Here is a 24,069-nt window from a genome sequence, read left to right on the forward strand (position 1 = left end):
GAGACCTATGGGGGAGGGGCTGGGTATCAAACCCAGGTTGGCAGAGTGCAAGGCAAGTGGTCCTCCCTGCTGTGCTAACGCTGTATTATTGCTTCTGCCAAAGAAGCAATTGCTTTCTTAAGAGAGAATCTAGTTATGTGATAGCCTGGTTTCATGATGCTTCATTCCCAGTGAGTCAGGACCCTGCCCACTTCAGCTTGTGAAAAGTGTGTTCCCATTTGGACTTCCATAGCTAGTGCCTCATGAAGCCCTATCACCTGCTCCTTTCCTCTCCTTGCAGCATTTCTAGGTTGAGGGGAAGTAGGGTGAAATGACCTTGAATGCCACCAGGGCCACAGAGTAAAGCCCCACTGGATGGAAAGTTCCTTTAGAGCCTTGTGCTCTGTCCAGTGAGGGATGCCAGGTTTATCCCCTATGCATACATGTCTTATCAACCCTCTCCTGCTTTCTCAACTCAGATACTGTCCCTGCCTACAGCTCCCCTGTCTTGCTCCAGGCCATGGGGACAGACTTGCCCTCCCTGTGTCTGCTGGGCCCAGGACTAGCCAGACTGCTGTCAGAACTCACTCTCATTTACACTGTTTTTTTGCCTTCTAGTCATTGATTCTCATGATAGTCTGGAGTGACCTAAGTATAGAAACGCCATGATTGGGATACTGGATGGAGTGAGCTTCACTCCTCCCCCCCCCCCCCCCCCAGCGCAGTATAGTGCAAGTAGCTTTCGCCTCTCCCTCATGGGTAGTATGGGTGAGTGGTGGCAGAGTAGGTGGCTGGGTCCTGGGATGTGCCCAGAAATGGGCCAGTTTAGGGGCATCTGCTTTGTCAAGCCCAGCCTCAGTGATTCCCAGGAACAATTTGGGAAGCCTTGTCTGAAGCAGAGTTGGGCTCTGCACATTCCAGGCTCAGCACATCCCTGTCTCTGGTGCATCCTCAAGACCAGCCTTGTGGCTGGCTGAGTCAGGGATGGCCACTCATGTGAGCTTTTCCCTCAAGTATCAGTCTGGGGAAGTGAGGGCCCCAGAGCCGCTCTGGGTGTCCCCCCACTATGATGGCAGCCTCTCCAAGACACTAGGCTTCGATCTGAGGCTGTGGCCTATTGTTGGGGCTGGAATGTCTCCTGAAGTGATGTAGGGACACAGCACAGCCTGGTCCTGCCACCACCTCAACCCTGCACCTCCTTCCTCTTCTGACCACCAACCCATCTTGCTATGCTTAGACATGTGCCTTATGCCCTGTTCTTTTTCCTTTCTGTTTTATTTTTGTTTTTTGGGTCATACCTGCCGACACTCAGGGGGTTCCTTCTGGCTCTACACTCAGAAATTGCCCTCGACAGGATCAGGGGACCATATGGGATGCAGGGAATCGAGCCACCATCAGTCTTGGGTTGGATGGCCAGGTGCAAGGCAAATGCCCTACAGCTCTGCTATTTCTTGGCCCCCTCATGCCCTGCTTTTGCCCCCTTCAGTCTGACATGGAAGGTGATACCCATTGGTGTGTTGTGCTGTGGGGAAGGAGAGGTCACCTCATTGGGAGTGGGATGGCTACACTCTTGCAGGCCGACCTTCCCACTGCAGGCAGACATGGGGATTGGCCTACTCTCTCCCTGGCCACCTGTTGATCCGATGTGAGGAAAGAAAAGCAGGAGGGAGAGAGTGCCTGGGGCCTGAGTCTTCGATGGCCGGGATTCATGGACTAATGACTTCATGACATTTTTACTTGTACTTTTTTTTTTTTTTTTTTTTGTTTTTGGGCCACACCCAGTGAAGCTCTGGGGTTAACTCCTGGCTATGCACTCAGATATCGCTTCCTGGCTTGGTGACCATATGGGATGCCGGGGGGATTGAACCTTGGTATGTCCTAGGCTTATCGCAGGCAAAGCAGACCCTTACCGCTTGCACCACCACTCTGGCCCCTTCTGTTTCCTTTTTCTTTGTTTTTCTTTATATATATATTTTTTTGTTTTTTGGGCCACACTCAGTGATTCTCAGGGGTTACTCCTGGCTATGCGCTCAGAAATCGCTCCTGGTTTAGGGGACCATATGGGATGCCGGGAATCGAACTTCGGTTCATCCTAGTCTAGTGCCGGCAAGGAAGATGCCTTACCACTTGCGCCACCACACCATCCCCTATTTATTTATTTTTTTGAGCCACACCCGGCAGCACTTGGATTACTCTTGGCTCTGCACTCAGGATTACTTCTCGTGTGCTCAGGTGAACTGTAATGGGATGCCGGGCATTGAACCCGGTTTGACTGCATAGAAGGCAAACAAACACCCTACTCGCTGTGCATTGCTCTGGCCCCAATTTTTTTTTTTAAATCATGAAATGAAGGATGGGGCCTTTTATTGAAAAGACAATTGTGTCCAATTAGTACAAAATTAGTGTTTTGTCTTCATAGAGGTGAGCAAGCCCATGACCAGTTTCGAAAGGGATGCTTGAGAGCCCACAGATGAGCAAGTTTTGGCTGAGGGTGAAAGAAGTGATTACTCCGTCCTCTATACTGACAGCTCTGTTACTGATCGGCCTACTGTTGGCTTTAAAAATGTTTGGCTCCATTCCAATCCCCGCGCGTGCTGCTCCACTATTAATGCCGCTACCATCACGCTGTTCATTAAGGAGTGACTTTAGATGAAGGGTTGAGCCTGTGCCTTTGAAAGCTGCAGATGTGAGAGGGCGGGTACACTCTCTCTGCACACGAGTCCGTCTGGCTACTCATTTCCAAGTGTCCAGAGCTCCTGTTAGCAGGAATTTTTGGGTGTTAAGGGAGGGGTCCCCAATAAATAACATCGAGAGAACGGAAGTTGATAGGTGCTTCTTCTAAAGACTATTAGTTAACTAAACATTATTGCCAAACAGAATGGAAAGCATCAGGCGGCCTGATGTTTTCCGGTCTAATTATATTATCACCAGCCCTGTACGGCTCAGTTGAGGAGGGTGTATCCAGAGGCCAATTTATTAATCATTTAGCCAACACCTGTTGGGGAGAAATTGACAGTCAAGAGGGCACATTTTAAAAAAAATCACATATGTTCTTGTATTCACTGCCGCAATGTGAACCGAACGACGCCTTGCAAATATACTGGGAAGAGAAGGGGAAAAGGTCAGGGACAAGAACGTACCGCAGCCTGGGACCGCTGACCCACTGCCTGGGTCCACCTTCATTGGAGTCATTTTTGATCCATCACTTTCCTGGGTCATGGCCCTGTAGACCCACTAAGGGACCTTCCTGGCTTCTGTTATGTCTGGTTTTTGGGCCACACACCCAGTGATGTTCGGGTTACTCCTGGCTCTGTGCTCAGAAATCACTCCCTCGTCCCCCTTCCCTCCTACGCATGTACTCCTGTGTGTGTGTGTGTGTGTGTGTGTGTGTGTGTGTGTGTGTTGCTATGCCCAGCAGGACCATGTGGCAAAGCTCGTGTAGTTGATGGTGGCCACTGGAACTGTGGTTGGGAAAGCACTGGGTCATAATGAATGAGGCTGGGTTGGGCTCTCCCATGAGATCAGCCAGAGCTTGGAATTAGGTCAGGCCCCTGAAGTCCCAGAGGAAGGGGTGTCACTGCTGGGGTCCTGACTGTGTCCCTGTGCACCCATAGCACTTGCCTTTATCTGGGGCAGCCAGCACAGTGGATGGCCTGGAGGTTGGGGGTTATCTGTGTTCACTTTACCCTGCTCACCTGACAGGGGTTGGGGACCCCAATCACAGTGAGGGGTTTGCCAGGCTGGGGCCCTCAGGGCAGCTGCTGAGGAGGTATCAGGGGGAAATGGGGGCACCAGTCACACCTAGACTTTAGTTTCTGTAGTCTGGGCCTGATGTTTATTATGAATATTGTGAATTTGATGTTGGCTCTCAAGATGTTCTGAAAGACCAAGGGCACCCTAGCTGTTTCTTTGTCCTTTTTCCCCGAAGAGGAGCTTAGAGGGGTCTCATCAGGGCCAGGAAGAGTCTAGACCAGAGGCGTTTTTGTAGTTTTTACAATTAGAAAAAATTTCTATTGAGATACATTATTAATGTTTTTGCCTGCGGATAGAACCCAGGGGCCTCATATGCATGGGTGAGCTGAGCTGGATCCCTGCCCCCATTACACATTTTTACTCATACATATTCCAAAAGGAAAAATTCTTTTTTTTTTTTCCTGAGTAGGGACATATCCAGTGCTCAGGTATAACTTGTAGTGGGGCTCCAGGGACCATATGGGATGCCAGAGATTGAACCTGGGTTGGCTGTGTGCAAGGCAAATGGTCTAACACTATGCCATCACTCGGGCCCAAATGAAGTCCATCTGAGGTAAGACATCTTAAATTCTGTGATTCAAAGTCTTTAAAATTTGATGCAGAATGAGAAGATTGGGGGGATGTCAGGTCCAGTGACCCCCACCCCCATTGTGAGCAAATGTCTTGTGAATAAGTATTCATGTCTTCCATATAGGTTTTACTTGTAATGGACACTCGGACAGAGCAGACATTCATTCTAAAAGTAAGTAGAATCTATGTTTAATCATGTAGACATTTATTTCCAGGTCCTGATCTGTGATGAGATGTGTTCACTTCACTTCCTGTCTGCTTGTCACAGCCAACTCTCTGGGGACACATTCAAGAGCTTTTCAGGGTGTAGGGAGTGGGAAGTGGTTTGAGAGGCTGAGACTTGTCATGGTGGTGAGAGGAAGCAGGGATTCTCTGTGTGGTTCCTCTGTTGGCAAGGATTCTGGGAGTCACACACATGTGAATTGTGACGGTCACACACAGGGTCTGTGAGGGTCTATAAAATGATCACAGAGGATTTGTAAGGGTCTCACATGGGGTCTGTGAGGCTCACACACAAGCTCTGTGAGGTTTGCACAGAACATCCGTGAGGGTCACACATAGGATCTGTAAGAGTGTCACACAGAGTCTTTGAGGGTATCACATAGTCTGTGACAGTCACAGAAGCTATGAGAAAGTTACACATAGGGTCTGACAGTGTCACAGATGGGGTCTGTGAGGGTCACACATCGATCTATGATGGTCACACTCAGGGTCTGTGAAGATCCCACACATGGTTTTTGGGACTCGCACAATTGGATGGTGACTGCAGTCCCTACAAGTTGTATCCTGCCTCCAGCCTTTGTTACCAGCCTTTGAGAAAATGTTGCCTTGTAACCTCCCTGGCCCGCTTTTTGCTCTAAATTCAATTTTAATTCTATTTATAACTAAATGAATGAGTAGAGCAAAATCCCGTTTTCCAATTCTGGAGTGGGTTTAAAATGAATTGTGACAGCACCTCCTCTAAAAATACCCTCCTGTGAATGCTGCCACAACACCAAATAATCAGCTCGCATTAGCCTAATATTTTCTTCGCTGCTCGTCAGCACGGCAGCGGGTCACACTGACATATCCCAGAACTAGGATCTTTTGTTGGGGTAGATGTGGCTCCCCTGCTTTCAGCCAGTGTGTGGCAGAGAGGTTGTGCGCCTTCTCCTGAGAGACCCGTGGAGCCCCAGTGCTGTGTGTGTGTGTGTGTGTGTGTGTGTGTGTGTATGTGTATGTGTATGTATGTATGTGTGTGTGTATGTGTATGTATGTATGTGTGTGTGTGTGTGTTGTGTTGTGTTGTGTCCTCGTGTCTGTCCCTGCTCTTGGGAACTGGCTATTTGCCTGCTGGGGAGCGTTTTGGGGACAGAGGAGGAGACCTGGGAAGGGTCAGCGGTACTTGGCTGGCGGGGGCAGCGCAGTGGCAGCTGGACGGCATCTTGCATGACTGGTGTTATGCCAGGTGCCATCAGTTTGGCCTCTGGGGACAGGGCTGGGCAGCCCTGACCGACTCGTGTCTCCTTTGCCAGGGCCTGCGGAAGAGCAGCGCAGCTGGCGGGAGCAGGAGGACCATCGTTCCCCGCTGCGTCCCCCACATGGTGCGGCTGCACAAGTACATCGTGTCCGACGAGTCCGTGTTCCTGGTGCTGCAGCATGCTGAAGGTGCGTGGGCCCGTCTCGAACCCAGAGCCCCTGCACACCAGGGAGCTCTACAGGTGGGACCCAGGGGCGTGGGAGGCAGCTCCATGATCATCATCTTGTCTCTGATGCCTTTGGCCCGATGGCAGGCGTGTACATACGTGCTCCCGCACCAGCTCCCTTTAAGAACTTTGATTTTGTTCTGTTAGATGCCAGATGACTCTGATGTTCTAGGACTAAAATTAAAAGCATCCCCTGAAGAATTAATTAATTCCCTCTTTTTTTATTTTTTTAGAAGGCTGGTATTTGCTTACCATCTGACACCACAGCATTATTCTGATCTGGGTTCTCAGTTCACTGTTGACATCCCATATTGGGGGCAGAGAGATGCTGTCCACTGCTTTTGCTCTTCAGACTTCTCAGCTCTGATGACAGGCAGCAGGTGGCCCCCCAGAATGATGTTTTGGGAAATTTTTATTTTGGCCGTTTCACATTTGAATTTAAATGTGTCTTTTATGTAGCTTCACAGTACAGCTTATAGATAGCACACGAGTGCTACCTTTTAGTCTGTTAAGAGGTGCTCTTAAATTAGTAAAAAAAATAATTTCCCACGTCTCATGAAGGTGTTATTATTATTTTGACACCATTGAGGAAAAAAGAACTTGGGCATTTTGCTAGTGAGGCCTACTATCCTGTGAATTTTGTGTGTCTTCCTGAGAAAAGGCACTTTGTGGAATGAAGTCTCTCCTGATAACTCACGCGAGGTTTTTGACGGGGGTGATAAACTATTAATATTGTTTATTGTGAAGTACGGCTGGGGCTTCCCACAGATGGAGGGAGGCCTCCATATGCAGTACTTAATAGAGAATTCAGAAGGGGCTCCATGGTCTCTCAGGTATTAAGAGAGTTAATTGTGTGTGTGAATTGGATAACTAATTCACCTTTGTTCCGACATTATAGACAGCTTTTATCTGAGGATACCAGTGCATTACAGGCATTATTGAATTAGAGGTCGTGTCATCCGAACACCAAATACAGCTACCTCTGGTGTGGAACAGAGTAACTTGTAGTAATAATCCATAATAATTTCAAGCAAGGTCAGCAGGATGAAGATAATCATAGTCAATACTCTATTGCCCAGTGTGGATTCTTCTTGTGGAGATTATCTGGAACCCCTTCAGTCTTCATTTACCTCTGCTCAGGGCTTATTCTTTCTTCTTTCTCCAAACCTGCCTCCATTTCCCTCTGTTGCAGTTTCACTTTCTTTCCAGCAGCCCCCACCTGACAGTTCAGCTGGAGCGAATCCTGTGCTCTGTCTGGAACCCCATACCAATGCTCTCTAGCTTCCTAGGGCTCCTGCGATCCCTGACTCTCTCTCTGTTTGTTTGCTGCTGTCTGGATCTGCTGCTTCATGTTCATGTGATCGTGGAATTTGTCCTGGATTATTTTCTTTGGGTGGTGACAGTAGTAATGGGTTCATTACTTCGATGTCTGTTGTTTAAGAGGATTTTATGATACAAAGATTTTTTGAAAGGCCCGCAGTGTTGGGAGTAGCAGGCACCCAGGCCACAGTTGGTGTCCAGGAAACCCCCTGAGTGTTTGAGATTGGACCTGGGCCTCAAATATGCCAGGCATATGCCCCAGCCCTTGATGATACAAAGATAATACGTTGCAGCGCATATAGACTGTAAGTTCATTTGCTATACAGCAACTGCACTGAGAGGTGTGAACAAAATGGGAAGGGTTCTAGTCCTAGTCCTAGTCGAACCCAAAGGAAAAACAAAAGGGGGGCTTGCCACCAACTGGGACCACTGTGACTCAACACAGTGCTTATAGTGAGTGCTGGGGACCACTTCAGACTAGGATTTTCAGTGTGTCTGCCCACAATGGTGGCCATCCACACACTCTGGCCCCAGGCAAGTGTAGGAGTCAGCAGGAAGGTCCATCTTGGGAGCATTGATTCCCCAGGAGTTCTGCTTGGCTGTTCTGAGGGTTGGGGAGCCAGTCGACCTCCTGAGCAGTGACAGGGCCGAGGATTGGTTATTATCAATGCCTGTCAAAGGTGGCTCTAATGGTCAAGTTGGATGGTTGTTGCAGGAGGGACCAACAGGAGGCTGCAATGTTGGGCTGTGCATGGGGGTGCTGAGCTGGACATGGGGGTGCTGGCCTGGGCGTGTGCCATGAGTCCTTGCACACGTGGCAAGGTTACTGGGTATTTTGAACACAGAGAAAATAGCCATGCCTCAAGTCTCAAGTTTCCCTGTCTTCTCATTCAGCGTATAAAGGGAGGAAAGATGGGAGGAGAGAAAAGAGGACAGGGAGGAGGCAGAGAAGAGGCTCTAGAGGACCATGTAGTGTAGGGAATTGAACCAGGACTGACTGTAAGGCCAGCACTCCACCGTGTTCTAGCTCACAATTTCCCCTGTCCTCTGGAATGTATTTTCAAGTCCCTTTTTAAAAAAACTTGTTTGATTGATTGGTTGTTGGGCCACTTCCAGCGGCACTCAGGGATTACTACTGGCTCTGCTCTCAGAAATCGCCTCTGGCAGGCTGGGACATCAATGGGATGCCAGGAATAAAACCAGGTCCCTTCTGGGTTGGGCGCATGCAAGGCAAATGCCTACCTCTGTGCTATCTCTTTGGCCCCTCAAGTTCTATTTCTTTTTTTTTTTTTTTTTTTTTTGGTTTTTGGGCCACACCCTGTGACGCTCAGGGGTTACTCCTGGCTACTTGGGGGACCATATGGGGCGCCGGGGGATCGAACCGCGGTCCGTCCTAGGCTAGTGCAGGCAAGACAGGCACCTTACCTCCAGCGCCACCGCCCGGCCCCCTCAAGTTCTATTTCTGATGAGGAAAACGTAACATTTTCTTCATAATCTTGCAGAAAACCATTAGGTGAAAAACACCTGATTAGGCAGGGAATTTTTTTTTTTTTTTGGTTTTTGGGCCACACCCGGCGGGGCTCAGGGGTTACTCCTGGCTGTCTGCTCAGAAATAGCTCCTGGCAGCCACAGGGGACCATATGGGACACCGGGATTCGAACCAACAACCTTTGGTCCTGGATCGGCTGCTTGCAAGGCAAACGCCGCTGTGCTATCTCTCCGGGCCCGGGGCAGGGAATTTTTATTAAATCTTACAAATTGTTACTTTCGCAGCTTAAAATAGCAAATACCTACAGCCTGACTTCTCCTGGCACAGGAAAGTATTTTCCCATTTCTGAAGTATTCAAAATCGCAATGTGTTTGGTGTTTGCTGTGTGTTTTTCGTGACGAAGTGAGCACAGGTTTGTGGGGCTAATTCTGGTATCAGTGTGAGTTTGTCTGTTTGGCCTGATCCCAAAGAGAGCAAGACCTGCTTTGATTTGCAGGCGAGAAAGGTCAGTGGGCATCACGTGCTCCTGTTTGTTGGTCAACTTAGATGATGCTGAGACCCAAGTTTGTTTCTGTGCTTAAGAAGCACCTAGCATGGGACCAGACAGGAGCCTAAATTGTGGCTATTAGGATACGAGGAGGTCTTCCATCTTTGTCTGGGGGAGGTGCATGCACCCTTAGGGTCAGGCCCAGTGAGTGTTAGATGCATACTTGGGTCCTGAAGAATCGTCCCTGCTGCTGATGCACACCAGAAAGGCACTCGCCCCCAGGCTTCCTGTCACGGGCTTTGACCACATTTATCAGGAGTGTTGATGGGCCCATGTCTGGATCATCCACAGATGTGAAGTGTTTGGAAGCTCTGAATGGTTTGGATTTTCACAGGAGCTTGTTAAACGGCAACAGTAGAGAAACATTTCAGTATTTGACCATACTCAGCGCTCAGCATATGCAATGCTCACCATACTCAGATCCATCATATTTGATATACTCACCTCGTCCACTAGTGCTCACCATACTCAACACCCATCATAATCAGTGCTCACTATACTGAGTTCTTATCATAGGCCTGGGATTTATTTTACACTCAGTACCATCATACTCAGTACCTTGTCCTTATTCAACACTCACCATACTCAGCATCCCATCCTAGTCAGTGCTTATCATACTCAGTACTCATCAGGGTAATATATGAGAAGCTTGAAGCAGATAAATTCTGGGAAGAGCTAAGGGAGGGGATTGAGTCCTCTGCGGGGGTCAAGGCCCCGACAGGAGTTGCGTGTCATTGTGGTTTGGGGGAGGAGGAGTTCTGAGAGGTGACGCTGTAGAATCTAGGCCCAGTGAGCAGTTTTGTGGTGACTGTCAGCTTGGGTAAGAGGGACATGCAGCAGCTCAAATTGGTTCCAATGTTGCTCCATAATCCAGTCAAAGGAAAGAAAAGAGGGAGGGAGGCCTAGGGGTTCTTGCAGGCTGGGAGGCTTGTGTGACATGGTGCGAATTCAGGGGAGGAGACTGCGGGGTCTGTCCACTGTGTTAGAAGGTCTGGGTGGGAGTGGTAGCGACCGAGGAGGAGAGAGTTGGGGACACTGCTATAGGGCGGGACATCCTGGTGCTTTCTGGCGATAGAGACAGGCCACGAAGGGTGCCACTCCTTCTGGTGCCGTTGTCTGAGGGTCTCATTCCCTGCCAACCTGAAGGGGCATGGATCCTCGGTCCTGCCCAGTTGCCACTGACTTCCCTTGAGCCCAGGTATCTGCCTGCCTGTTTCCTCTGTGAGTGAGGTGTAGGGAACGAGTGATGCTCAGAATGAGGCCTTAGCAGACGGGGTCAGCAGATCAGCACTGATGGCACCTAGGTGCTATTCATGACTGATGGGACAGACTTGGACACTGGTCACTAGTGCTGGACAAGTCTCCCAGCATGGCTGCTGGGAAATTTAAAGATCAAGGAGAGAAACATCATCCTTGGTCCTATTTTTCTTCTGGGTCAGTTTCCCTTGCCCTGATGCTCAGGAAGACCATGAACGATGTCTGGGAAGGGCCTTTTCCACTCCAGCAGATCTTCTCCAGCACTCAGTTCCTCTGTGGGATCCACTCAGATCTCTGTGAAGTAAGTGGGGGGTGATGCAGGCCGCAGGAACCACCTCAGCATTCTCACAAAACAGTTGGAACCCCTTAGCTCCGGTCGTTGGTGCCTGTTCTATAGTTTACTTCAAGTGCTCAGAGATTTTAATTAGAAAAAGGAATTGGATTTTTAATGTTGTGTATATATGGTGTTTTGTTTGTTTGTGTTTTGGTGGGGGGCCACAACTGGTGGTTCTCGGTGCTTACCCCTGGCTCTGTTCTTAGGGATACCTTCTGGTAGGCTCGGGGAACCATTTTGTGGTTCTTAGGAGGGAGTCCAGATTGGTTGCATGCAAGCCCAGCATCCCATTTGCTGAACTATCACTCCATATAGTTTTCTTTGGGTTGGTTTTAACCAATAAAAGAAAACTCAGTCGAAGCAACTCTCCAATGCTGGTAATGCACTTTACAATTGTCTGATTGCTGGGAATTGCTAGGGTTTCATTTTCCAGGTTTCTGCTGTGTGTCAGGGCAGGGCCCAGAGTCGGAGCAGCAGAAGCTTCCTCGAGGCTGCCCCTATTAAATGCCGTGTGTGTGTGTGTGTGTGTGGGGGGGGGAGATCATGATGTTTCCCTTGCTGTCTCACATGATTTTTAGGAACACTGACTCCTGTGCTGCCGCTGGGGCTGGACTTGAAATGGCTGTACCTCATCTGCTGCTTCTGCCACCCTGCCTTTTCTTCAAAGCGGCATGCTCTGACTGATTTCCCTGCAGAGTGGGAAACCACTGTCCTTGGCTATGCCTGACAGGGCCTTGCTGCTCTGGGCATCCTATGGCAAAGACTTTCAGTCTATATCCAGTAAGGAGGGCAAATGTGAATGGATGCTTACTTAGAAGTATGGAATCAGCGCTTAGGGAATCTTAATTGTGTCTTCGCTCATCTTGCTTGTTTGCAGGTGGCAAACTCTGGTCATATGTTGGCAGATTCCTCAACAGGAGCCCTGAGGACACTCTGGCGGCAGAGGCGGTGAGAATCCACAGCCCGAGGAGCATGCCCGCATCCAGCCCTCAGGCCACCGGAGCCTTGGCTGTGCCGCTACCTCTGCGGGCAAGTCTCACACCCAGCTCTCAAGACGGGAGCCAGCGGGATGAGGAGGATGAGGACGAAGAGGAGGAGGAGGAAGAGGAAGATGAGCTGGAGGAGGAGGACGACAATGACGAGGATGGCCGAGTGAGCTCCCTGAAGTGGTCCGAGTCGGGCTCGAGTTCTGAGGAGGGCTGCACGTCCAGTTACTCCACGTTATGCAACGAGTACGGGCGGGAGAAGGTGGAGGCTGCATCCCTGGCTGAGGAGCCTCTCCCACAGCCCAAGGGGAGCTGCCCCAAATCCCTGACTGCTGACCCATGGCCTGACACCCCACCTGGAGACCCGGAGTTCAGGTTCTTTCCCAGAGTCGGGGACCTGGACACAGCCCTTCCAGTGGCCAGAAGTAGTCTCATGGGGCTCTTCAGGATCAACAGTCAGGACAGTGCTGGCGAGTGTGGGGACAGGCCAGAGTGCCTGCCGCTTTCTCTCCCTGATGGTGGGAGCTGGGATACAGCTGACTCCTTGCCCGTCATCTCCTTTAAAGATGCTGCTCTGGGTGCTGGCCTGGTGGCTGATGAGGGCAGGCCCGACCTCCTGGTCAACCTACCTGCTGGTCTGGGGGCAGTGAAGGCAGCAGCTGCCGCAGGTCCTGTCCCCTGCTCAGCGCCATCCTCAGGCACTGGGGAGAACATCCTCCTGGGAGCCCCCGACGTGCTGTGTCTCAGCTCTAGCCCCGAGCCCTGTGGGGCTCCTGAGGAAGAGGGTGCAGAGGAGGCCCAGCAGAGAACAGAGGGACTCCCAGCCCCAGGGGTGCTCCTCACAGGAACTGCTAGAGACCAGGGGTCCGCAGAAGGACGTCAAGCAGACTCGGACCCTTTGCAGACAGAGGCGGTTCTGCTGTTCGCGGAGCATGTGCCCAGCAGCGAGGCAGCTGTCGGGGTTCTGGGCCTGTCCCCACAAGACTCGGGGACGGCGGCAGAGAGCTGGGGAGCGCTGGCGGGCGACGGGGACATCCACCAGATCTTTGAGGCCCTCGATAAGCGGTTAGCTCTGCGTGCTGGGTTCTCTGTGCCCGAGGGCTGCGTGCAACGCTGGGCGGCCGAGATGGTGGTGGCGCTCGACGCGCTGCACCGCGAAGGGATTGTGTGTCGTGATCTGAACCCAAACAACATCTTATTGAATGATAGAGGTCAGGAACTTGCGCAAATGCATTTCTTTTTATTCGCCGTTGCTTCCAATTAACTGAGTAGGCGTTTTATCTTGTAATTAGTATCTTCATTTCCTGTCTAGAGCTTCATTATCAGTGCGGCAAATTCACCCCCAGTAATAGCTTCTAGTACTTAATGATGCCATTATTCTTAATGATACTGTTTTTAGCTACAAAAGGAGTAATTACAGTTCACTTCTGCAGAAAATGGAAGAGAAAAATGTTTTGATTTCTCCTGTCATTTTGTTTTTAGGACACATTCAGCTGACATATTTCAGCAGGTGGAGCGAGGTCGAGGATCCCTGCGACAGCGATGCCATGGAGAGGCTCTACTGTGCCCCAGGTCAGCACCCCGGGTGCGCCCACCTGTGGGGGGACTGCCTGGGTGGGCACTGGGTCAGCGTACCCCAAATGTGTCCACCTGTGGGGGGATGGCCTGGGCTGGGCGCTGGGCTAGTACACCCTTAACGTGTCCACCTGTGGGGAGACGGTCTGGCTGGGCTGGACCCTGGTCATTGCACCCTGAACGCGTTTACCTATGGCAGGACAGCTGGGATATCCCCTGCATCAGTGCACCCCTATGTGCCCCCTTATACGTGCTCGGGGTCAGGTGTCTCATCCCAGCAAAGCGAGTTCTGTGCTGGGAGTTCCTGGAAACAGACTGGTAATCTCTGCTTTCTGAGAATATGTGGGGTGGAACCACTGGAATCCATGGTTCTGAATGTGAGTGGGAGAATGGATGTGAGCGGGAGTGAGAGTGTGAGTCTGCGTATATGCAGGTATATGAGTGTGAATGAGATTGTGTGTGTGTGAGTGTATGTGAGTGTGAGAGAATATATACATATGTGTGTATATATGTGTTGTGGGAGTGTATGAGTGTGTGTATGTGAATAAGTGTATATGTGTGCCTGGGTGTGTATGAGTGAATGGGAGTGTATATGTGTGAGTGAGTTTGTGTGTGTATGTTGGAAGATGGCTTTTCTTGGCACTGGTGTGGAGTTGTGTTGAGTTGCTTCACTTCTTAATGGTTTGAGGGTATTTGAGCCCCTGATCCCCCTGTAGCTATTGTGGGTTGTCCCTGATATAAGTCGTATTCTGAAGGCGGCCATCGCCCATGAATCAGTGAGAGGAAGAGCATTCTGGGCCCAGCAGGTGCTGAAGGGAACCACTGAGATTAGGGAAAGCCTGGCCAGCATGGTCTCCACTTGCAGATGTCTTATGGCAGAGCCATCCCTCATTCTTTTTTCTCTCTTTCTCTTTCTCTTACTCTCTCTTGCACCCTTTCTCCTGCTCTCCCTGTGCTGTCCTCACCTTTCCCAAATGGAGGCTGCTTTCTGGTTCTCTTGGAGTCATCACAGCTCAGCAGGGCTCATATGTCTTGGTGGAGTCCCCTGCTCTGGCTTCGGGGATGCCTTGGGTCCTGCCTAGTGTCGGCCTCTGGCCTCGGAGTTGCTTCTCTAACACCCGTACACTGACTGCCAAGGAGGTGCCAGCTGTGCCTTTAACCAGCCTTGCCAGTCACCAGTCCAGACCGATCTCACTGCTATGCTGGGATTGCGTCCTGTCACCGAGGAATGGCGAGTTACCTGGTCACACATTCAACAGCTGTGACCTTTATTGATAAGGACTTTTCCTGAACTGGGAAGTCACGAAGGTCTTCAATCCATGGAGCAAATTATCTTCAAACACTATTTTTTTGAAGAAAGAATTAAATTTCTTTTTCTTTTAGCTAGATCTCTTTGTTTTTCTTCTTACAAAACACAGTGGATTGTGCTTCTTTAGTCTTTTTTTATTTTAGAAACTTGATTAATTGGTTTAGCTAGTAGGATAACAAAATCATCTTCATAGTGAAACTATTCTATGATATACATATTTAAAAATTTTATTTATTTATTTTGGTTTTGGGCCACACCCATTTGTGCTCAGGGGTTACTCCTGGCTCTACTCTCAGGAATCACTCCTGGTAGTGCTTGGGACCATATGGGATGCCAGAGATTGAACCTCGGTCAGTTGTGTACAAGGCAAGTGCCCTCCCCAATGTGCTGATTTAGCTCCTCTATGTTATTTTTTATTAAATGTTCCTTTCTAACTTGATAGGGATAACATGTTAGGTCCTAGTGTGGAAGAATTTGCTGATCATAATCAGAATGGAATTCCTTTAAATTATGCCTATTAGGCCCTGAGTTTGTGGCATGGGAGAACTCCTGCATGGAGTGCACCAGGCCCCATTGAGCACTATGGGGGGAGCCCTTTATCCCCAAGTTCCACTGTGCCTCTGTGGAGGTTAGGGCCTCCTTTTTAGTCCCCCGAGTCACAGATATAGGGCCAGAGTCAGCTCACTCCCAGTTTCTGGGGTGTTGCTGACAAGTGCTGGTAAGAGGCCCTGTTTCTGCTCCTATGGTCCCCATTTAGTGGCCTCCATGGGGTGTCATTTTTCATGTAGTGACTTCGCCCTAGGCATGCACCTTAGCACCCCACGTGGGGCGATGCTGAGTGAAGGTCCACTCCTGAGCAAGTACTCCCCTCCCTTTCCTTCAGTCCATGTGACTGCCCTGAGCCCTTCCCCAGAGCCGTACCTCTCTCAGCCTCCCAGGAGGTGGCGCTCGGCCATTGGCGGATTGCGGTCCTTCCTGCTCACTCCTTTGGTTCCTGCAGCCCCAGCATCTGAGCTTTGCCGAGCTGTGGCCTAAAGGAGGCTTCATCGTCCTCGGCATTAGCTGCAGGTCTCCTTAGAGCCCATCGACCGACTAAGGCCTTGTGGTAGGTGCTGAGCAGAGAAAAGTCTTGGTCTTGCTGGAACTGCCAAATTTGCCGTAGTGATGGGATGGATGATGATGATGATGATAATAATAATAATAATAATAATAATATGCAATGCCAGGGATACCTGACTGCTTTTGGCTATGCTGAGCCCTATGCCCATGATGCTTGCTCATGTCGATGCTCCTGTGCTCTTAGCGCCAGGGCCGCAGGAGCAGAATCCATCAGTTCCTATTTATCTTAGCACTGCATGGCCCTGTCACCTGCCGATGAAGACAAGCAGACGTCCCTTCTCTTGGGACAGGTGGGGGTTTTAGCTCTGAGCAGTAGGGACTGGGAAGAGGCCATTCTAGGTATTGCTACCTTTTGACACCCTCCCATCCCCCTGTTGCCCTGAATACTCCTAAGCATGGCCAACAGCTGCTGCCTGGTCCGAAAGTCAGGCTGTCACAAGACTTTGTGTCCTGTGACCTCCCTACCCTTTACCCCTACTGGGGCTTCATTTCTGTTTGTCCCAAAAACATCACCCACCTGTCTGTGCTTCAGGGTATCAGCCACGGATCTTTTCATCTCGTGGTTGGGACGCCTTTTATTTTGAGAAAAATTCCAGTAATAGATTCGATTGACATGGACAGAAACTTGGGCAGGTGCCAGGCTGGCGGGGGGTCCATTATTCTGTTCTATAAATAAGTTTAAAGAAGGAAAAACAGGCACGGGAACCTGTGAGTCAACATGTTTTGGTCTGCTCGAGGGAGAGCAGGAGAGAGAAAGCCTGGAATGCAAACCATCACCTTCTGTTAAAAATTCAAGTCTTGCGTCTGCCAACTTTGTCATCTTGGGTCTTAAAATGTGAGAAACCCAAGTATGCCTGGCATCCTGGCTTCAAGACCATAGGAAGAACTTTTTAAAAAAAATGAAGTTGGCCCCTCACTTTTTATTTTTAAATATTAAAGGAAACAAATCAGGCATCAGAAAGACAAAAAACAGTCATGCTTTCTCTGTCCGACATCTGTGGAAACGCAGCACATACATCAGTGAGCGCAGCTGCCACCGGCCGTGAGCCTGGCGAATGCCAATGTGGGACCAGCCGTGCAGGGTCATGGACGTCTCCCGGGAAGGGCCTGTCCTCAGTAAACATCAGTCACAGAAACCGGCTCCTTTCATGCTAGAGAGGCTCAGCCCCGTCCCTGGCAGGGAGGACAGAGCACACAGCAGCCCCAAGCATCCTTTCCTTCTTGGTCAGCCCTTCCTGTTTCACAGCATGAACTGAGGCAGAATCCATAGCTGTCGCCATTGGGATTCTCCAGAAAATTCCCTTGTACTCACCCTGGTTGGAGTCCTGCTGTCGTCCTTAGACACATGCCGAGGGTTCTAAATGCCTTGTCTACCGTTACAGTGATGACCATCAGAGTGAATTTTCATCAATAGCCTCCCAAGTAAAAATGAGAAATAGAACAAAAGTCAAGGAAGTGGCGTTCTTTTACTTTTACCGGTATTTTTTTCTTAGCAGACTTGACTTTCATCTGTTAAGACAGCAGCCAGTCAGTGGAGTCTTCAGTATTAAGCTGACAAGATGGGAACGGCTGCCTGTGAAAGTTTAATATGCAATTTGCCTGAGTGCTTGCATTGTTTCTGCATGTTCTTATGCTAATCCCATCACTTCAGCTTCCCATTCTCTCTGGAACCAGTGGTCCACTCCTCGTGTCCTTCACCTGCATTTTCCACCCCATTGTGTACATTTACAAGTGTTCGAAACCTATGATAGCTGTTTCTCTTTGAATCCTTTCAGACTCAAGCGAGACTTGGTAAGTGAACACGTGTAAATTGAAGAAGGTCCCCAATGCTTTCAGCAAGTATAGTCTGTCTCCACAATCCCAGATGTCAACTCATCCCGTCACTGTGTTTTCCCCAGCGATTTTGAATGCACCTCGCAGCTGAAAGTAAAAAGTAACATGAAGTAATCTTGCTGCAGCCTCTTTGGAATTGGGTTCGTGAGCATGGCGCATGGGGATGCCCCCTTCTAGACTCCTCCACCCACCCACACATTCTTTCATACCCACACTGACTCTGGGATAGATGCTGCTCCCACACTATGTTCTGAGAGATGCTCCACACCTAATAGTGCTCTAGATGGTACTCTGTGGGAACAGCTCTGTGCCTGATGGTGTTCCTTGGGATGGCTTACTACCTAATGGTGCTCCGTGGGATGACTTAATGCCTTACGGTGGTCCTTGGGATGGCTTCATGCCTGATGGTGCTCTTGATAGTGCTCTAAAGGGTGTTTTGTAGGACAGCTTCATGCCTATGGTGCTCCAGATGGTGCTCCATGGAACAGTTCTATGCCTGATGGTGCTCCATGGGATAGCTTCGCACCTGATAGTGCTCCATATGGTGCTTTGTGGGAGGGCTCCTCACCTGATGGTGCTCCAGATGGTGCTCCACGGGACAGCACTGTGCCTGATGGTGCTCCATGGGATGGCTCCGCGCCTGATGGTGTTCTGTGGGATGATTCTCCGTGATAAAGAGATATGTTACTCAGGCTGTGGACAGTTGAAAACACCAGAGACTAGGGTGAGAATTTGGGGCTTATGTGTCCATTGCCATCCCACTGCACTGTATGGCCATGGTTGACTCAGCCTGCATTCACCAGCAGTCAGTCACCCGATGAATGTGCTGAGGGAATAGCCCAGAACCGGAGATGTTAAATCCTGAGACCTTTATTACAAAACATTTATTTAGACAAAATCCAAATTCATCGTCTGAGCAAGAATTGTTTTTCTCCTAATGATAATAATTGATTTTCCACCCCACCTGTAGGGCTGAAAATCCGATTCCCTTGGGGAACTGGCTAAGTGACTATGTTTGCTCTTTCATCTGACTTTTATACATCAAGCAGACACTGTTGAAACGAGCAGTTCATGGAAACTTTCCACTGTGAATGAAGCAAAGAGCCAGGACAAGTTGGTTGTAATGGGGTCAACAAGCTTCTCTATGACCTACAGGTCGAAGGTGGAAAAGTCACATGAAGCTGGGAATCTGAGGTTTTTGATGCTTCATGTAGTTAAGTCTAAGTTTAGGGCTGGGATTGATAGAGAAAGCAAAGGAAGTGTATTCTGAAATAGTGATGGATCCAGGAAACGGGGTTGTATCTCTGGTATCTTCTTGAGAAGACACTTTCTCCCAAAGGGGAGAGACTAAGACTGTGAGAAGGAGCACCAGATTCCTGGTCAAGGAGGAAAGACCAGAGCAAATAGCTAATGCATTTTCCTGCAGGGACTCCTGTTTTGCTCTGCCCTGCAGCTGGCCAGTAGTTGCTCTTTGGTACTCAGGGCTGTGGCCTTTCTGGCACCTTTCCCACCAGTTGTCTTAGAAGTGGGATCTGTCATCTTGGGGAGGGTCCTCAACTGTCCAGGTGTGGTGCAGAAGGGTAGAAGTTTTGCCTGAAGGGGGGAGGGAAGGAGAGAGAAAAGGAGAGAGTTTTTCCTGTATCTAGTGGGGCTTTCTCTCCATCTCCCTCACTGTTTCCCTACCTCCAATGGGGCTCCTGCCTGTGTCTCTGGAGCAGAGCCCTGAGACCTGCAGGGGAGAAGTTTTTGGGCCTTTTTGGAGTTGGGGAGCTGATATCCAGCCCTAGGGCTCCCTGTGTCTCCTAGTGAGCCTCCCCATTCAGGGATGGGCCTATGGATGGGAACCCAGGGAGCTGCAGCCAGAGGCTTTGGTACTTTGTGTGTGTGGCATCCCCAGGGCTCACCTCAGAGGAAGAAGCTGCCAAGAAGACCCAAAGACCTTCGCCGCCTGCATAGTACCAGCTTTTAGGGAAGAAAAGCTTCATTTTAGCCTCATTTACTCCAAATGCTTTTCTTTATGATCTTGGACACTGGTCTGCGGGCCATATCTGGCAGTGCTCAGAGTCTACTCCTGGCTCTGCACTCAGGGATCACTCCTGGAAGTGCTTGGGGAATCATATGGGATGTTGGGGATTGAACCCAGGTTGACTGCAGGCAAGGCAAGTAACCTCCTGCTGTATTATCTGGCTTGATATAATTCTCTCTCTCTCTCTCTCTCTCTCTCTCTCTCTCTCTCTCTCTCTCTCTCTCTCTCCCTCTCCCCTCTCTTCTTCATTCCTCTTTTTTTTTTTTTTTAATTTGGGGGCCCACACTCAGTGGTGCTCATGGCCTCTCCCTGGCACTGAGCTCAGGATTCCAGCCAGGCTGCTGCTGTTCAGAGTCCCCACAGCAGTGTCTGCAGTTGTGAGATCAGCTGGGGGCCCTTTCCCCAGTCAATGCTAAATTGATTTTTGGGCAGCTCTTCCCTTAATTGGTCTTGCCATCCTGTTATAAAGACAAGTGTCTGGTGTCTTTTGTCCCCACTTTGACCCACAGGACTTGAGGCCAAGTCTGAAGCTGCGTTTCTGCACCCAGGCTCCTGAGCCCGTAGTCACTTGCACAACTGGAGCCAACCAGTCTAAATCTCCAGAGTCAATCAGAGCTTTCCTTTTTTATTTTTCATTTTGGGGCTTGGGGGCCATATCTGGTGCTCAGGGCTGACTCCTGATTATGCATTTAGGGAGCCCTCCAGTGGGCCTCAGAGGACCCTCGAGGCTCTGGGTCAGCTGCTTGTAAGGTGAATACCTTCCCTTCATGTTCACCCTTTCATTGCTGAATGTTGAGTATTGTGAGTCTGAACCTCAGTGAAGGGAGCCAAGGAGCAACTCTTTACTCCCGGCCCATGGGCCTGTCCCTCCTCCATCCACTCACTGGCCTGACTTGGATATCTGAGGCCCTCTATGGCTCTGAACGGAGTGGATTGGCTCAGTAGAAGCTGGGAGGACCCCAGATGCTGGTGGGGGCAGAGGTAATGGCCTGAGCTCACAGGGCCTTAGCAGCAGGCAGTCCCATGTCTTGCAGACTTCTGAACCAGTGCTCTACCTAAGGGGATAGGCCAGGCAGGGTGAACCTGGCAGCACAGAGCTTTGCAGGCAGGCAGATGGAAGTGTGTGATTGAGCTTGGAGCTCTGGAGACTTGTGGATTGTTTGTGGTTGGCTGGCTATGGGGGCATGCGCCCGTTGCCACACTCAAGTCTAGTTCCTGGGTGTAAGAGGTCCAGACCTGGCCTGGGATTTTAGAGCTCCCTGCTCCCATGAGCATGAGTTCTGAGTCTCACTTTCAGTTGAGGCATTTTGTTCTGTAGATGGAAACTTGAATGGTAGCTGCCTTCTGGGGAAGGCTGGTGGTGTGTTGTTGCTCTGGACACCCATGTCAGTGTGGTGGTTGGAACTTTGGATAGCTCTCTCCGATGTCTGCCCATTCCCTGTAGCGACTGCATTTACTCCATACCTTTTTTGCAGTCCCCACTAGCTCCTGGGGAAACAGGGCAGGGAGACTCCAAGGCAAGACTCCTGCCTGCCTTCCTGTCCCAGACCTCACAGCCTTTTTCTTAGCGTAGAGCCCTTGGGTCTAGGACCCTGGGAGGCATGCTGAGCTCTGCTGAGAGAGCGTGCTGAAACACTCCAGTACCTCTTAGGGCCCTGCTGTCTTACCCAGACCTAGCAGTTACCAGTGGACCTGCCCAAACCCAAATATCAGCAACACCCATGAGCTTTTAAACCGTGGCTTCTTGCTGTCGAGGAAGTGCGGGGTGGCGGGCTTGAATCCTTGGCAGTGAGCCGCAAGGCATCAGGGCCCAGAGCTGGACACTGGGAGTTGTCGTGGGCCCCCCAGGGTCAGAGACGAAGTAGCTAACAGGGCTGGAGGCTGGGCAGATGGAGTGGCCGCCCACAGAGCCCACAGAAGGGCCGCTGAGCGTTTGCTCCCTCTTGTTGCTGTTTAATTCCATACATTGTTAGATTAAAAAAAAAAAGCCTTCTCGTGTGTCTTTCTCTTTGCTCTTTAGCGTCAGCTGCAGTGGAGAACTAATGCTCGGCCCCCGCATGGACAATCTTTAGACGCAGCAAGGGCTAGGGAGGAGAATCGACCTGAGTTTTGTCGTTCTGGTCCCTTTCAATTAGCAACAGATGCTGCAGGAAAGAGGGGCTGTGGGGCCTGTCCCGAGCCCCTGCCTTTGCTGATGTGCCTGCTCGTTGCCTCCTGGGGCCTGCTTGAGCCTCGGTGCCAGCTTGGGGCGTTCTTTGTGCCCCTGGAAGAGCTGCACACTCCTGACTCCTCAAGGATGGCTTGACTTCACTTAGTCTCTATGGTGCCAGGGATTGGAACCCATGTGCTCTGCTCCTGTACCTGGAATCCACTGCTGTTCTTCAACTTCCTCAGTAGATGCTATTGGGCACTGGGAGATATGTGGGACTTGAGATGTCTCTGCTTACATTTTGATATTGACACAGTGTGAAGGGATCATTCTATTGTTGCTGGTGATACTTAGGGCTGACTCTTGGTTCTGCCCACAGGATCACTCCTGCTGGGCTCAGGGTACCCAATGGGGTGCTGGGGAATCAAACTTGGGGCATTGCATTCAAGGACCCTTCCCCCCTGCTGTGCTGTCACTCTTGCTCTGAAGTTTTAATTTTAAGGTTCACACCAACGAGGCTTTGCTGTTTAAAAAAAAATGCACTGGAAAGCTCTTATTCTGGAAACAGGTGTGTGTGTTTTGTTTATTTCCAGTTCTTTTCCAAAAAAAGGGTGAATTTTTTTTTATTTTGTTTAATTTTGTTTATTTGTTTTATTTGAGGGCCACAGCCATTATTCTCAGGAGTTACTCTATTGACTGTGCTCAAGAATTATTCCTGGGCCCGGAGAGATAGCACAGTGGCGTTTGCCTTGCAAGCAGCCGATCCAGGACCAAAGGTGGTTGGTTCAAATCCCGGTGTCCCATATGGCCCCCTGTGCCTGCCAGGAGCTATTTCTGAGCAGACAGCCAGGATTAACTCCTGAGCATTGGCTGGGTGTGGCCCAAAAAACAAAAAAAAACAAAAAACAAAAACAAAAAAAAAGAATTATTCCTGGTGTTTGGGGAACCACATGGGATGCAGGGGATTGAATCCGGGTTGGCCTTGTGCAAGGCAATCACCCTGCCCACTGTGCTACCTCTTTGGCCCAAGGATTGACTTTTTGAAGTCAGACTTTTAAATTATTCATTGTTTTTCACATTGTTGATTTTTATTTTTTGAGATGAGATGATGGGTGAGTGTTGGTATCATTATTTGTACTTGCAGGGCTGCACTGTTACCATCACAGGAGAACAATTGTGCAAACAAAAAATCTTCTCAGTTGGAAATGATGCATTTTATTACTTTTTTCCCCTCCAGTGTGCTCACTGCTGTCCATCATTCTGGGAGTGCAACCTGTATAGTTCTAGCTACTCTGTCATGATACCCGAACACCGTTTCCAGATAATCGGTCTCTGATACCTGTGTACAACTCCATGCTCTGATACCCTCCTTCAAAATTTGGACTAATGTTCACCAAGGTGGCATGACCAGGCCCTGACCTTGTGTTGCCTCAGGCCTGGCTGGTGCTTCCTCAGTGAGGCATGTACCTCTTGGGCCCATCTTGGCATGTTCCAGTCAGTCACAGCCCCTAGCCCTCCCACTGCTGATCTGACTTTCTGGCTAGTGCCAGCTGAGGCAATGGGACAGGGGGCTGCTCAGACTGTGCTTTGAGCCCCAGAGAGGGCCAGTGAGTGTGGGGTAAGGTGGCAGCTGCCCACCTAACCCCATTTTCCAGGTTCCATCCTGCTGCTCAGAAACCCTTTAGTTAGGGGTGCCTATGCTTACTGGGCAGGCCAGGAACCAGGGAGCCCACTCATGGGGCATCACTGTGGAGGTGACACAGTTGCCTCAGTACTCAGAACCCCTCTGTTGGGCTGGCTGGTCCTTGTGAATGGCAGGGGAGGTACTGGTATGTTGTAAATCCCCTATTTCACTGGGAGGCAGGATCAGCCTCCGTCTGTTGCGTTGGTCAGGCCTCTCCTGTTTCACTTCTGAAGTTCCTTCCCCCAGGGGTCCATTATTTTCAAACAAAAAAATGCCCCAAGACCACTTGGCCGGACCCTGTCAGCTTTGGGAGACAGGCAGCTGCTGATGTGGGCCCCTGGACCTCCCAGGTGGCGTCTTGAAGGTGTCCCTCCATCAGCAAAGCTCAGTGTGTGACTGTGAGAGGGCACTGGCGGGGAAGTGACTTTGGGGCGCGAGGTCTCGGGGCTGCTGG

The 24,069-nt window shown here is 50.2% G+C and overlaps 1 protein-coding gene across 1 annotated transcript in view; it reads left to right on the top strand.

The window, feature by feature from the left end:
* RPS6KC1 (ribosomal protein S6 kinase C1) overlaps positions 1-24,069 on the top strand; it is an 83,076-nt gene that overhangs the window by 52,433 nt on the left and 6,574 nt on the right. Inside the window, 4 exon segments of the mRNA XM_049769504.1 lie at positions 4,427-4,474; positions 5,817-5,949; positions 11,812-13,131; positions 13,403-13,492. Coding sequence (XP_049625461.1) covers positions 4,427-4,474; positions 5,817-5,949; positions 11,812-13,131; positions 13,403-13,492 — 1,591 coding nt within the window.

This window comes from Suncus etruscus, chromosome 3 (assembly GCF_024139225.1).
Source record: "Suncus etruscus isolate mSunEtr1 chromosome 3, mSunEtr1.pri.cur, whole genome shotgun sequence".
Lineage (NCBI taxonomy): Eukaryota > Metazoa > Chordata > Mammalia > Eulipotyphla > Soricidae > Suncus > Suncus etruscus.